The 15,855-nt window shown below is 40.9% G+C and overlaps 1 protein-coding gene across 4 annotated transcripts in view; it reads left to right on the top strand.

Annotated features, from left to right (window-relative positions):
* Positions 1-185: 185 nt before the first annotated feature.
* Lztr1 (Leucine zipper like transcription regulator 1) overlaps positions 186-15,855 on the top strand; it is a 60,551-nt gene continuing 44,881 nt past the window's right edge. The window contains exons 1-9 of one of the 4 annotated variants that reach the window (XR_011893276.1): positions 186-374; positions 1,249-1,319; positions 1,433-1,589; positions 5,728-5,847; positions 5,934-6,013; positions 8,286-8,394; positions 9,888-10,026; positions 11,611-11,750; positions 13,576-13,722. Coding sequence is in view for 3 of the 4 variants with exons in the window: in XM_055065552.2 (XP_054921527.1) it covers positions 1,447-1,589; positions 5,728-5,847; positions 5,934-6,013; positions 8,286-8,394; positions 9,888-10,026; positions 11,611-11,750; positions 13,576-13,722 (878 nt within the window). In the remaining variant the exon portion in view is untranslated. The other 3 variants (XM_055065552.2, XM_050169150.3, XM_055065553.1) reach the window with 3 other exon arrangements.

Raw genomic sequence — 15,855 nt, 5'->3', positions numbered from 1 at the left:
ATTTTCTTTAACCTCCTTGCTTGCCACTTTCTTGCTGCGCTTTCTTCAGTCCTCTTTGTCACGTTGACCAACATTTTTTTTTTAAGTTTAAATTTGTGCTACTCAACAACTCTGAATCCGTCGCGTTCATAGCGACACCACTCACTTCCTTCGGTTTTACTGTCAGCTGCTACTTGTGTTTGTTGACATATCGTGGGTTGCACCATTGGTTGCGCAGTGGGTTGCTCGCTGAAGCCGCACTGTGAGATGCTGTGACTTTACATGTTGATTTTTTGCGTACCCAGGCAAACGCATTTGCTATCAATGACATTTATCCACCGTCTTGCACCTTTTGGCTGTTCGGAAACAGCTTGAAAGCCAAGTTCGCTGCTTTCGTACGTAGGCGATTGCTTTTATGGCACTTTCGCAAGCGAACATTTATATGCCGATCTGCCCGATGTGACACGGTTTCCCTGAACTTAATTGAGTGACCGCAACTGGTGCTTTTCTGTTCGGACTTCGTCAAGTGTGAAATGTTTACGTTAGACGGGACGCACGACACAAGGAGTGAGAGCCCAGTCACGAACAAAACTAACGCTGCGCTTGCGACGACGACGTATTGAGTCGTCGTACACAATGTCAAAAAGAAAGCTAGTGACATGTGTGTGGGCGAGTGCGCTTTACCATCAAAAGCTTACAGGGGAGTTGAGGTAGCACAACATCCTTACTCAGATTCTAGAAACGAGCACAAAATTTTGTGCTCGTTCCTAGCTTCTAGGTATGCGCCAACTTTCCCAACAGCGCACATTACTAAGATGAATTTCTCATAGAGTGGGCCGTGTTATTTGTTCTTCTACGCCAATGCCTCAGCCCTCGCTTCTTGTCAGTGAGCACTGTCCTGTGTCCTCGCACGTAAATTTTGTGCTCATTCCTAGCCTCTAACGAACTCGTCGAACAACGCACATTACTAAGCTCCTTAATTACATTCGCACTAGACCGACTTATCCGTATTTGGAAGCAGTGATGGGGCTCCTCAGGTTTCACTTCCATACCTTATTTACTGTCTGCAGGTAAATTCCTTTTGAAATAGATTTCGCTTCGAAAAAAAGAAAACGCACTTCGTCTAGTCCAGCATGGGATTTTGTTTGCCGGAAACCGCTAGATGGAAAGAGCGTTGCGCTTGCGAGCATTACTGTGATGCACAATTCATTCATTGTTTTGCCATAACTGGGGCCTTTTGTGTTGACTCTGCTTGGCCGGAGCCTGCAGGTCACTGGAGAACCTACTGATTCACTGTTTGACTCTGCGATATCCATATAACCAGAACACACCATTGATTGGTATGTGAGTTCCAGGCTAACATGCTGTTTTAGCTGTCAACACTTTGTGCATTTATCTATATTCTGTTGACTTTGCCTTGTTTTCTGTTGCTGTTTCCATCGTTTTCTTGCAGAAGACGTTTCTGACATGGCCATTGCAAGGCCACCAGGGTTGGACTTCGATTACAACTGGCCAGAGAGTGCGGAATGCCTTACGCTGGACTTTGGACCCTTTGAGACTGTGCACCGATGGCGTCAGATGCCACACTGTGACGAATTTGTGGGAGCAAGGTCTGTACTCATTTTGGTAATTTCTTTATCCATGCCTTTATGTATAATCCAGTTAGTCAAGCAAGTTCATGTGATTTTACCATCAAACATTTTAGCACTACAAAACTTGCCTCTTGCGCCTAAAATGCACGAGTTGCAGTTAAGTTACAGTTTAAAGGCACCATTAATCAAAGCACCAACTTCAATATCATTTGCTTATAGAACTAATAGTCAGCAACAGCTTTGTAATGAAGTAGCAAATAACTGAGTGTGTTGTAGTCTCTTGAAGAGATCATTCATGTGTATTGACTCTTTGTATATAAAATACTCAGTATCAAGTGAGGTTTGGTTGTGCATTTATGGTTCAGGAAGCTTAATATTGCCCGCTCTTTATTTTAGGGAATTTAGCTGGTAAAGGCTGTTTAAACAGTTGCTGTGAACCTGACCTTAGTGGTTCTAATTAATTGTTGGTTTCGAAACAGTTGGGTAAAACAGAGGCATCGGTTCTTCTGTGCCTTTTGCGACTAAGCGCTTAGTTTGTTGTTTTTGCTGCTGATAGCTTTCCGACAAACTGGTTGATGTGTAACTTTGATGTCCAGTTTCGAGCCTGTGGATTTGCTTATCTTTTACAATGAAGAGTGGTAGAGTTAACCGACAATTAAGAGCAGCCATTTGTGCTTATCAGCAGCTGTTTCAAGCAGGGTGTCAAACTGAAAAGTTTTTGGGTTCGGTTTGCATTCAAGCTTCTTTCTGCATGTCTTGTGGTTCCGTTCAGGCTCAGATCCGGAGCAAAAATATCATGGTTTGAACCAGTTTATATGGTTCATAACGGTTCGGAGTTACAGAGAGTTGAATGTTTTAGAAAATAATGTTTTCCAGTCTTGCTCATGAATTAATTTCAGCAAAATATAGTTCTTTCTACCCTTACGTGGCACAAATTGATGTGCGAGGGTTGTCTCAAAGTCAGCAAAAAATTGCAGAAACCATCGACAATGATTGTCAATGTAAGCAAAGAGCTTGAAGTGATAGTGAACAAAAGAGAGAGAGCAAATGTATCTTTTCCTTAATGAGTCCAACCACAGAAATTACCGGAAGAGCCAAAGAAAGCTATTTACTTTGAAATTGAGAGAAACAAATAAGCAAGTAAGCAATTTGGAGTCTCCCCATCATAAATGTGAAAGGTCATGATTTTGACTCTCAAATCTAAGCTTTTCAAAAAACTTGATAAGTATTCAGTCTATTTGCATAAAAGACTCACTGATTACACTGAACGCTTTTGCATGTTTTCTTTATTGGCAAGGCTGCGACGCATTCTGAAAGTTAAATTATGAAAAATTTAGAAAGGCCGTATGAGCAGGAGGTTTGTTGAGACGACATGCAGACCTTGGCTCCAATTGCAACAGTCTGCCATATCCACTCGTGAGCCCTGTTTTCGGGATTGGGCGTATTATTTTCTCCAGATACACCTTATCACACCTTTACAGCACTTAAGGATGTCTGCGAGGCCTGTCGCAAAAGTTCAATTAAATGAGTCAGCAAAGAAGTGCTACAGTGGCACTGCTCTCTCCGCTTGAAAGAGCCCATTTGACCTCTAATGCAAACTAGACTGCTGTATGACAAGGCACAATTTTATGCATGTATTTCTTGTGCCCCTATCCCCCGTATCCTACAATGCTCCTCCACTCCACCTCAACCCAAGGAAGTAGATAGCAGTGCTGCCTCTCAACAAAAGTGGTCACTGCACTTCATTGAGACTTCATGGCAATTTTTGAAAATCATCACACATTCTTCAGTCAAGAGCAGGCGCCCTGCTCATCTCAGTGGAGTGGAGGAACAGCTTCGAGTTGAGGATCATTTGAGTATATAAGGGTATAAGCCTTTGTCAAAATGAAGATCGAGAAACAGATGAAACAAATGATCAATGTCGAATTTCTTATGAAACTGGGCAAAAATGGTGCAGAAATTTGTCTAATGTTGCAAGAGGACATTGAAAAGAATGCTTTAAAGGAATGAACTCTGTTCAGGTGAGTACAGAATTTTCGGGAAGGCCAGAAAGACCCCAAGAACGATGCAAGATCAGGATGCTCCTCTATCTCATGTGAAGATGAAAACATTGATTGTATGCATTCTATTATGCCGAGAGATCGCCAATTGACTGTCACAATGATATCAGAGGCACTTGATCTGGGGAAGTCATATGTTCATAGGATTTTCACTGTAAATTTGGGAATTAAAAAGGTTTCTGCCAAGATGGTGCCAAGACTCTTGACTCCTGAACAAAAGCTGTGACAAAAAGAATGTTACATTGATTGGAAAACTTCTGATGACCGCAGTAAATCCTTGCGGAGAGCTGTCACTGGTGACAAAACTTAAATTTACAAATACAGCATTGAGCTGAAGTCACAGAGCAAGGTGTGAGAAAAGTAAGATGAGGCAAGGCCGAGAAAACCATGGAGGAACAAAGCAAGATTCAAAGTAATGTTGATGATGTTTTTTTGACTGTGATGGAATTGTGCACAATGAAGCTGTACCTCAAGGTCAAACTGTCAAGGCAGCATTCTACATGGAGGTCCTGAAGTATCTGAGAGATTGTGTGTGCTGCGAGTGATGAAACTTGTCGAAGGAGCATTAGCACACACTGCATTGATAGTGCATGAGTTTTTGGCACACAGTTCCATCACTTTGCTGGAACACCTTTCCTACTTAGCAGATCTAGCCCCTTGTAACATATATTTTTTTTGTTCTCCTAATCTAAACTGGTGCTCAAAGGGCAGCATTTCAGAGTTGTGACAGCAATTCAAAAGCACACAGCACCTGAACTGAAGTGCTTAGCAGAAGAGGACTTCTAAGTTTGCTTTGAGCAATGAAATAAGAGGTGTAACCAGTGCATTATGTCTATTGGGGAGTATTTTGAAGGTGACCACATTGATGTACCTGAAAGTTTCTGAAATGGTTTTCTCAAGGGTACAAGCACTAACATTTAGGACAGACCTTGTAATTCCGGTATCTTTAATTTTATGCAAGAAATTGAATACACTATGCATCAAGGCACAGAGACATACTGTGATTTGTTTTAGATTGCCACAGTGCCCCAGTACGTTGAAAACACATCTAATTCCATTTCGTTTCACCTGTAGGCTGCCTTACAGCTGCGTGCACTTCATCCGTTGAGTTTGACAGAGCAGTGAGGGACTGATATATGAAGATGTGGTTGCAACACAGACCTGTGTGGCAGGAATTGCTCTCACAAAGGATGTTCTCTTCAGTACAGCCTGCAACCGAGTTCTAACAACACACCCATCCAAGTTCCGTTAGTTTGAAGGGCTGAAACCTGGAGACTGTCACATGTTTTTTGCACAGGTGTTTGAATGAATGTGCTTATTGCATTACAAGATTTTGCATAATTTTTGTAGCATGTTTTATAGTTGATGTAGATCAATGACAGTATGATGAGGGTGCTCTGCACACAGAAAGCACCTTCTCCAGAAAGTGTTTCTCCCAAAAAGAAAAAGAAAGGTACAGCGCTAAGCAGATGAGGACGAAGTAAGACATAAACAACATATGTGGGCACCAACTTCCACCTGTTTATTCACCAGAAACCACGCAATTTTATTCAAGAAACCTAACTGAAAAGTAATCACAGTAGAAATAAGCAGGGGTGATAGGAGCCAACACTGCTCCTAGGCCAGTGATCTGTACTGAATAATCATGGCAGGAAACTCTGAGCCTTTGTCCGATGTTTCTCTTCTGATGTGCCCTAGCAGAGCGTCCATTGTGCCTTCTGAAGCATTTGTTGAACCACTTCGTAAGGGTTTGTACAATACGTTATGGTTCGGCTCCAAGGTGACAAAAAGTAATGGTTGGGTTCAGTTCCTGTTCAGCTGAAAATAACAGTTCAGCCCTGCCTTTTGGTTTAGTTCATTTAGTACCGGTTTGGTTTGACACCCTGGCTTCGAGTACTGTTTGCTGTTGTGTAACGGTTCCAAGCTTATGTCTTCATGTTAACATGAAATGGAAAAGTTCATTCATGGTCGAGGACAATGGTTGGAATGAATAACTGGTTAGTATGCCAAAGTAAGGAACCTGTTTTCATCTGCTGTTTGTGTACTTGTGTGTTGTGTCGCAGATTGATTTCAGTTTCAAAACAAAAACATTGTAGGAGGAGCAAACATACAGTCGTGGCATACAAAGACGCAATTTATGTCTTTGGTGGTGACAACGGGAAGCAGATGCTGAATGATTTGTTACGCTTCGATGTTCGGGACAAGTCATGGGGAAGGCAAGTATTGTAACTCTTTTTGTGCATGTGTCTATCACCTACACAGTGACATATTCCTTATGCCTGTTTTCACTGCTTTACCCTAGGGCTTTCACAACTGGAAATCCGCCCGCTCCACGTTACCATCATTCTGCTGTAGTTCACGAGAAGAGCATGTTTGTGTTTGGTGAGCTTGCACTGCCTTTGCCCAGTTTTAGATTTCTGGTGTGACCCTTTCTTTTAACTTTTTTTTTTACGTTCTTCAAATTCAGCACACACACTGTTAGGCCCTAAATTTATCCTATGTAGTACTTCATATCAAAAGAAATGTGCAGTGTAAATACTGTCACGAGAATTTATCTGAAGCAGATTGCTTGACACAGGTTGTCATCATTGTCAGTGCATACCAAAGTAATTTCACATATGAACATTGTTGATAAACGTTCTGGTCATTATTTTGAGACGTGTTTCCAACTATACTGCTGTGATGATGATGCAAGGCAGCTAGATCAAAGCGCAGTGGTCCACCAAATGATATAAACTAGTGTCCATAATTTGGATTGCCCTTAAGTTACTCACAGCATAATTCTGGAACGTAGTTTGTCTTGTCTGGCTTAAACATTACAACATAAACACTGTTAAATGAATCTGGAGACACACGTGTGAGGCAGACCTGTAAATTTTTCTGTGCTGTTGAGCAGAAGCTGTGCACTGCATAAAGTGTATTAGACCTTGTTCATTTGACTAATTGGTCAATGCCTTACCTGAGTCTTTGGCAGTGCAGCTTATGTGTGCCATAATGTCTTTCCGTCTTTGTCCACATGCTCAATGTGTGAAGTTGGTTTTATGGATGCTTGAAATGCAAGCGCTTCAGTTGTGCAATTGACTGAAGTGCTGTCAGGCATTCTTTTATGCATTTGTTCTTGCCACTGCACCAGAAGTGTTATAGTCTACACACCTGGTTAGATTCAGAGCACATTGTTGGTGCCTCTAAAGCAAGATTTATTTACACTGACTAGTTCTTTGTCAGGCCTTTCATCAGAATTATAGATTGTTGAATGGTGGGAAATCTGCTGGCACATGAGGCTAGGCAACTATGCCATGTGACAAACTGTTACCATATTCATTTTCATTGTCTGTAGCAGCTTTTGTTGAATAAATTTTAATCTCGTTTGTTGCACAATGAGGCTTTCCAGTGAAAAATTCAGCTGCAAGTCTTGGAACACTGGAAGCATAGTAGTAAATTGCCAATGTGTGCTTTTCCTGAATAGTTAAGGGCTGTTCAAGCCATGAAAACAGATGACCGGGAAGATTACTTTTATTGTTTATTTGTATTGTCTTACTCTTCCACTGTTCTTTAACAGGTGCACAAGGATAAATATTTACTTCTTGTTAATTAAACAGCTTGCTGTTACTGGAATGATGTACATGTCTGTTAAACTTGTTTTGTGAACGTTTTATTGTGCTAGCAATTATATGGACACTCCAGGTGCATTTTCGCCGTCGCCGTGATGTTCCATATCAAGTCCAAGGGCGATAACACTGTCACCGCACGCTACATGCAGTAGGTGCGAATGAAAGTGCGCGAGGGAAGCTCAATCTCGTGTGCACAAGGGAGGAAGAACGTGCCATCTTTTGCCGTGCAAAAGGCCCCGGGGGCGGGGAGGAAGGAGGGGGGCGAGGGCAGCGCTGTACTCCAGTAGCAACTGTGTATTGTGTGACAGCGCCTGTGGGGCGCCAACGATTGCAGCTCAATTTTCCACATGAAAGGGAGGAAAGCGAGAAGGAAACGAGCCGTCCTTGGTCATGTGCATGGCGCTGGGGGTGAGGGGTGGCAGCGTTGTACACTGGCAGCAACTGTGCGTTGCACGGCTATGCACGCCCCATCTTTAAACCGATCTGCATCGGGGGTTGAGTCTAGGTGTGATGGGAGCTCATACCTTTGTGCATGTTCTCGCCACTAAGTTGAAGCATTGAAGCAATATGCAGCGCAAAGATCACTTCACTCGCTGCTGCTGCTGCTGCGCTTCCTGATGCCAGCGTTTTAACAGTGATTGTCTGTGGTCATCAAATCTGATGTGTTATGTTAGCCTGTGCATGCTGACACCATGCTTGTTCATTTAGATAGTAAGCCAATGCTTTCAAGTTTATATGGCCAATAAAACTGCTCTCCTTCCTTCGTATAGCTAGCTGTCTACACATTTGCTATTGCAATCGATGGTTCCTTTCGGGCGAAACTGTGATATATATAGCGAAGCTGTATATGGCTAGCCAATTCGTTCGTCCGTCTACTGGTCGCCTGTACGCCGAAAACTCCTCAAGCACAACCCTAAACGCATGTATACTAGAGGATATGTATGCTGATTCACATTTGAAATGAAAGAAAATGTAGATGTAGATACTGCAGAAAGAACTGTTGCGTAGTGTTTAATGCAGTTGTTTTCCACTTCACTTCTTAGGGGGCTACACTGGGGACATCCACTCTAATTCAAACCTGGCCAACAAGAATGACCTGTTTGAATATAATTTCACAACTGGTCAGTGGACTGAATGGAAGTTTGAAGGCCGGTATGTACCACTGTGTTTTCCCTTACTTTATATGACTGCCTATTAAATCTCATTCACAGCATTGTATAGATTGCACTGTCACTATGCCATTTTTGCTCAGAAGTTTACTTTTACATTATTCGGACATGGTATCATACTTAATGAAAGCAATACTGCTAATAGCAAAATCTCGGAAGAAACAGCAAAATTTATGTCATGAATACTGTGAAGCAGTGAAAAAGAATGCATGTTTTGGTAAAAAGGCTCTTTAATGTTCCTCTTTAAGATAAAGTATTCATGTGACGCCAATAAGCAGTTAAGTTGTGAAAAGCATTGGGTAAATATAATTGTTTATTTTATAAAACAATTTGCCCAAATAGTTAAATACCAGAAAAGTTTGTAATAGCCTGATTACTCTCAATAAAGGAAAAATGGAATTGCATAAGAACCTAAGCTGTTCCTTTTTCCACTTTTTTAGGTTCTTATGTGCATGTGTGGGTTACATTACCTTGGAGATCTTAGCCAGCATGGCTTACATGCAATGTGATGGATGTGCAACACTAATTCAAACGGAGGTACTGTGTAGCACATGGCTTTAAAGTGCGCAAGTGGACGCTAAATCCTTGGATGCTTCCACAAGGCTTGCCAGGCTGCTAAAAATCGAGGACCTTGGTTCCCCTTAGTGTTCTTGCTCATGCCTTAGAGCAGACCTCCACTCTGACAGCCTCGATGCCGTGAGGTAGCACATGAAGTAAAAGTCTGTACTCGATGAGCTTTAGGTGTAAAGGAACAGAGCCAAATTTTCAGCCATCTAAGCATGCAATTAGCAGTAGTAACTATATTTTCAGCATGCATGCATGTTCAACATGCAGTTGTTATCCATCATAATTGTTATTGTACAGGATGTTCCTATACAGTCTAAGCGACCTCCTTCTCTATGCTAAATACCTGTTACATTACTGAACTATCAGCAATAAGTTAAAATTCTCATTCTGTCAATACATGTAAAATACAGAGATCCTTTTTTCTGATAACCACTGAAACTATTTAACTGAAATTTGGTCTATCTAAAAGAGAATTCTACAATCAAGTGACTGATTTCTTTTAAGTTTTCAGTGTTATAAAATATACTTTAAGGCACCAAGTCACAGTTTCATTAACTGTATGCCAAGGGCTGATATCACATTTCTGTGCTTTGCTTCTATTAAAATTTCTAACATGGAGTTGCACACATGGTGCTTAAAATTTTTTTTTTCAATTTTATTAAATATCAGTAATTTTTGCAAAATATTGTGACCTAAATCAGTATCTGCTCCCAACATCATAGAATATTTAAACTTCCTCTTTCAAATCCAACAAATTAAATTGAAACTGTTAAGAAATTGTCTAATGAGAACATCGCTGCCTTTCATGTGTTCAAATAGGAGATCAGCTTAGGCCCTGCAATGGAAAATAAATGCCTTATTCTTTTATGGTGTAAGCTAGCTGGCAAACATGCTTTTTTTTTCTTGAAGTATGCCAGTGCCTCGGTCTGCCCATGGAGCAGCAGTGTATGATAATCGCCTCTGGATCTTTGCTGGCTATGATGGCAATGCACGGCTAAACGACATGTGGTGCGTCTCCTTGCTAGGTGACTCAAGGACATGGGAGGAAGTGAGTCTGTCAAAAACATTTATTTGTTGCCAAATCACATTTGTGTCACATGCTTCACTTCACTGTACATGTAACTTTGTGCTAGCTTTGCTACTTTGCTTTTGCCAGTGTGACAAGTGTTCAAAAATAAGTACTGTGCCTAGAAGTGCGAAAGATGCCTTAAGGCGTGGATTATTATTTTCCTGCACTTCTTCATAATTTCCTAACAAATTCCTGGAAATACCTTTAGCGTTTGAGCTTCATATTCTTCTGAAATTAACACTTGCATTGCTTATGTCTCTTGTTTTCTTTAAAGTGAAGCTTTTCTTTGTGAACGTCGCTGGGTTTCGTGACCGTGGCTGCATCTTGCTGAATGGGCCAACATATGACAGCGGAGTATGCATGCTGCGCATGCTGCGCATGCTGCTGGGTTCCTTGCACCACCACCATTTGTCACTCGCATCCGCAGCAGTGGCGGTGCCAGTCGTGCAGTGAAAAGAAAAAAAAAAGGGACCAGAAAGCTCACTTTCGAGCATCCATAGCTGCATGGTAATGAGAAAGCAAACGCTTCTTGCGGATAGAATGGATACAAATTGTGCTACGTACCTATGTGCATGCTGTCTCTGAAACCATGATGCATTCAAGGTGTCCTTTGCACTCACCAGTAGTCAGCAACTCTGCTTAACAAAAGGTTCGGTATAATTTGTGTGCGCCCCAACTTGTGTGTTTGTGTGTGCGCATACATGCATATCTGTACTTGTGTTTTGACTCTTTATGCACAGACACAAAGCTTCACTGTATTCTCATGTGGGAAAGGTAAGTAAAGAAGGCAGGATTCTCTTAAATGAAAGGCTCTGGGAATGTGGTCGTAATGTTTGGGATGGCCTTTATGTGCACTTGGCAGACCACTGCAGGAATTACGAATGCGCCCAGAGTTCTGACGATGCAGTCATCGACCACAGTACTAAACAACTAACAAGGAATAATTCAAGCACACAAAAGAAGGCAAATAGGCGATGACTGTGATTGCACTGTGGGTAAACTTGTTGAGAAAATAATTGACTTTTCTAAAAATGGCACACTACAACAGTGAATGCTTTTGTGGAAACTGGTGTACATGTGTCAGCTGACATATCTCTTGTTTCATATATTGATCTTGCATCGTGGTTTTATCAGTGCACTCCTGCTTATGTAATTTTTGCCTGTGTGTGTATACTGTAGTACCGATTTGCATGCAGACATGTAAATGAAAGTAGTTGGAAGTCAATGCTTTAGTGTGTCCAGTTGTTTTCATGCCTCGTTGTCTTCTGTGCTGTGTTGTGAGAGCATCCTACATAGGCAAAAATATCTTGCAATCTATTTCTATTATTTCTATGACATGGGTACAGAATCCAGAAAGAAGGATAATTTTCTCCATTGCTACAAACCTTTTTATACCAAACAAATCCAGGAAGAGCTTTAAATAATTTATCTAACTTTAGTCTGATTTAGCATTTCTCCTTAGTGCCTCCTTAAGGTTAAGTATGTTTATAAACACATTCTAAACACACTATGTTTAACATGTGTTGCACACATGAGCATACATATTTTATTGAATCTCTGCAGGTACCACAACGAGGTGACTGTCCACCAACATGCTGCAACTTCCCAGTAGCTGTGGCTCGCGACAGCATGTTTGTCTTCTCTGGCCAGAGTGGTGCAAAGATCACCAATAGCCTTTTCCAGTTCCACTTCAAGGACAAGTAGTGAGTAAAAGAAGCATTGATTATGCACAAAGTAACCTTTTAACCTAGAGAAGGGATGCAGTATGCAAAATGAGGTGGCAGAAATGTTAAACTTAAACTGACAGAGTGCAGATTAAAAAGAAGACTTGTTCATGCTTTTTGTCCGTGGTTATGTGTGTGAAAAAGCCCAGCCGGCTGAGTTGTTCTTTTATTTATGCATTCTGCAGAGGCAGAAAAATGTTTTTAAAGTAACACCATGAGCAAGTGTTTGTGAAGAGTAAAGCTTGTAAATATTGCAGTAGCTTTCTCTAGTTGTGTGGCTATGTTGCTGGTCATGTGATTGTTCTTGTGTGCTTTTATTATTATTTTATTATTTCAGCATATAAGGGCTCATTCATACAGGCAATTGACAGAGGTCATGCAACTGGCCGTTATTGCAACCAAGGAGTGACTTACGGTGACCAATGTTCACACCGGCAAGTGCGACCTACCCGTCGCCACACAGAAATGTCTCGCGATTTGTGAAGTTCATGTCTGCTTGCACCGCCATCACCACGTGAAGTAGAATCAATGTATGCAGACATCCTGCTTGTGTACCACTGATTGATTCAGCTGGTTTGCGACTGCAGTCATGCAACTTAAATATTGAGCAATGAGCGACTGACCCAAACTAGTCACTTTTCAACCAAAGAGACCATTTGCGACCAACTTGGTTGGGCGACCTCTGTGACTCGTTGGTGTGAATGAGGGCTAGAAGTTTGTGCATGACATTGCATTATTTACATGTTGCTACCGCGGCTGATAGAAGCAATTGGCACTGTAGTGTTAATCCCACCATGTGCAGTATGAAGTGTCCACAACATTCGTGGCTTCTGAAATAAAATGGCTAACAGCTTGTGGCTAACACTGCTTTGTACTATGTGCTGCAAAGCTATTAGAGGGGCTAGTTCATGTTTGATCAGTTTTTGTACATGTTAGCACATACGAAATACAGATAAATACAATATGACCACATCATTCTTTCACTGTGCGTGTTAAACTGAGGTGGCAATAAAGCTGAATGCACATGTCAGGCTGGTTCAGACTGTAGATGAGCATGATGTCATTGAACTGTAACAAATCATGTCTTTGGCAGCTTGTCTGCAGCTCCTCAGCTTTTTATACATAGCTCATTGAACATTCCAACATAATCACTGATGCTCGCACAAGTTCTAGAATGTACACCATCAGTCACTTCGTGCACACAATCTGATTACACAAGGTTCGGCAACAATAGATAGAATAGGTGACACCATTTAAGAAAGCTCTGATGCAGGAATGCATGTCTCGTGCTGAGCGATAACATTGTAACATCTGTTAGCCAGTGATAAGCAGTTAGCAGGAAAAGATAAACAAGTGCACATGTCAATATGTTGTCGTGTACTGGATTAACTTCTTTCATTGTCTTTCACAATGTATTACATCAGGCATATCCTTTAAGTGGTTGGATGGGTGTTATACAAGTATGCTAGACATGAAATAGTTGATGTTGTCATATCTGATGTTTCCGTAGAAAGTTCTCGTATGGAATCCACATTCTGTAAACTCTACAAAATTCACTGCATAATTGAAAATTTTAATCCATTCTGCAGGTGGTAAATTTCTTACCACCTGCAGCCACCACCGATGATGCAAGCTAAAATTGAAGATAACTTTTTAATGGACAGAATTAATTGGCTCCTGAAAGGGTTGAAGAAATCGGCTTGTGTAGTGTTCATCGTGCTTTGTGTCCATTAGACTGAAGTCCAGGCAGCAGCAGTTTGTTTTGCATTTTCAGGGTGAGGTTGTGAAACATGCTTTGTTTCAGCTGGAGCAGAATCTCTACTGAGCACATCCTAAGGGGTGCACCGGCTCCGCCCACACGACGGTATGGGCACACCATGGTTGCCTTTGACCGACACCTGTATGTTTTTGGAGGAACTGCAGACAGCACTCTACCAAATGATCTGCATTGGTGAGTACACTTGGCCCTGGAACAGGGTAGCTTTGCACAACAGCAACCTTAACATTAGCAACATCACAGATATCGGCTTGCAACTAGGCTTTGTTAGCACAGCCTCTCACCATTTGTCGTTACAAAACGTTTGCCATTCACAGTAGACTGCGCAACTGAACAAGGCAGATTATTAAGGCATTGAAGAAATGTGAACGCTACTATACAAGTTTTTTGTTCTCTTACTCCGACTCTTTGGTTCTTTACTGCAAGTGAAGGGCAGAAATATTTGTTACATATTAAATTATTAAATGTTATACACAGTATGATTTCAGTTTGCTAATTCCTTCGTATGGATAGCCACGTTCGAGTACCAAAAATTGTTTTTGACTAAAATCCTGGAGACTATTTATGAACAAATTGATTGCTTGGCATGCTCCTGTCTACGCACTGTACATTTAGTGGACATCAAACCAAGTTGAAGCAACACTGTGGAAGATTGAACTATTCAATAAATCATGTAGACTTATTGCATGAGAACGTCATGTTTATGAAAGGAAGCCACACATAATGGCAAAGTAAGCAGAGGGTTGAAAAGAAAATTACCATAGTTAAACCATACTTACTGTGAATCTGTTGTGGATCAGCATTTCTGCAGGAGAAAAAACGCATTTAAAATCAACCAGGTGGTTAAAGGCGCCTAGCAAACTTAAATTTGAACAGGTGTGGATGAATGTGCCGTGGTGGCTTAGAGTCTCTGGTGTTGCACTGCTAAGCATGAGTACAAGGAATCACATCACGGCAACGGTAGCCACATTTCGATGTGGCAAAATGCAAAAACGACTGTGTACCGTGCATTCGGTGCGCATCAAAAAACCCCAGATGGTCAAATTACCCAGAGTCCCCCACTATGGCATGCATCATAATCAGATCATGGTTTTGGCTCATAAAACCACAGAATTTAATTCAAGTTTTGAGGTGTCAATGAGTTGACGAAACATGATAAAAATCTGCCACAGTACATTTCTAGAAGTAGCCCATAATTAATGTGTGTGGGACTGTCATTTTGTTTCTTTTAATACTACCAGTGTCAATCAATCAATCTTTATTTATCCAGGAAATCTAAATTGTCTTCAGGGCTAAAAGCCGCTCTAGGCAGCTTGACTGGGTCCCTAAAGACTGTTACATTGGCAGCATGCAACATTCCTTCTGCAATTTTACAGATGCGGAAAATGAAGCGAGCATGTTGCAATTACTTATGGATATAACAGAATTACAACATGAAGCACATCAAATGTTAACATAGTACAAATAAATTGACCGTTGTAATATACGTATTTTAACTGCACAATAAGTCTTCGTGGTTGAAAATGAACAAGTAAAATTAACTATGAAGATTACAAGAATAGAAATTCAAGAGACATATCGGGAAATAGCTAATGAGAGAGTTTAATATTTACTTAGGCAAACAAGGTAAGAACAGTATATAAGGCATAAATGTGTCATTCCAATAATTGCAACGTGAGAACTATTCACGACATGGATACAAACTGTCGGCACAATTGTTGGTGTGTAGCAGTCGTTGTTTCTGGAAATTTATTCAGAATGGATGGTAAGTTGAAATGAAGTGCTTGTAAATTGTAGTTAGTTCGGAAACAAGGTAAAAACCATGAGGCGGTTTGTCGTGTATTCGTATTAGTGTCGTTAGCTTTTAGGCATGCTATCGTCGCAAGGAATTTTTATAAGTGTCTGAAAAGTAAAAAGATTGTAAAATCCGAAATTGGTATAAGTGCTGAATTCGTATGATATTTTAATCTTGAAAGACCGTTTTAGTTGAAGCCAGGTAAGGAATGTTTGCTACATGTTGAAGAATCTTCTTTTGCAAAAGCAAAATTTTATTTTGCCTTTGCAAAATAAAATAAAATGAGACAAACTAAAATAAATTGTTGTGCAAAAAAAGGTTTTATTTAGGTTCTGTTTAGTTGTAGTAGTCCATACCAAGCTGCAGTGATTAAGGTGTGACACAAATAGCTTGTAATACACCTGGAATTTTACCTCTGAAGGGAGTAAGTGTTGACATCGTGATAACGCACCAGTAGTGGATGAAAGTCTTTTGCACAGCTGTTCTACATGTGAGTTCCAACTTAGGTGAGC

Source organism: Dermacentor andersoni, chromosome 3 (assembly GCF_023375885.2).
Source record: "Dermacentor andersoni chromosome 3, qqDerAnde1_hic_scaffold, whole genome shotgun sequence".
Classification (NCBI taxonomy): Eukaryota; Metazoa; Arthropoda; class Arachnida; order Ixodida; family Ixodidae; genus Dermacentor; species Dermacentor andersoni.
This window is presented reverse-complemented; position numbering and strand designations above follow the sequence as displayed.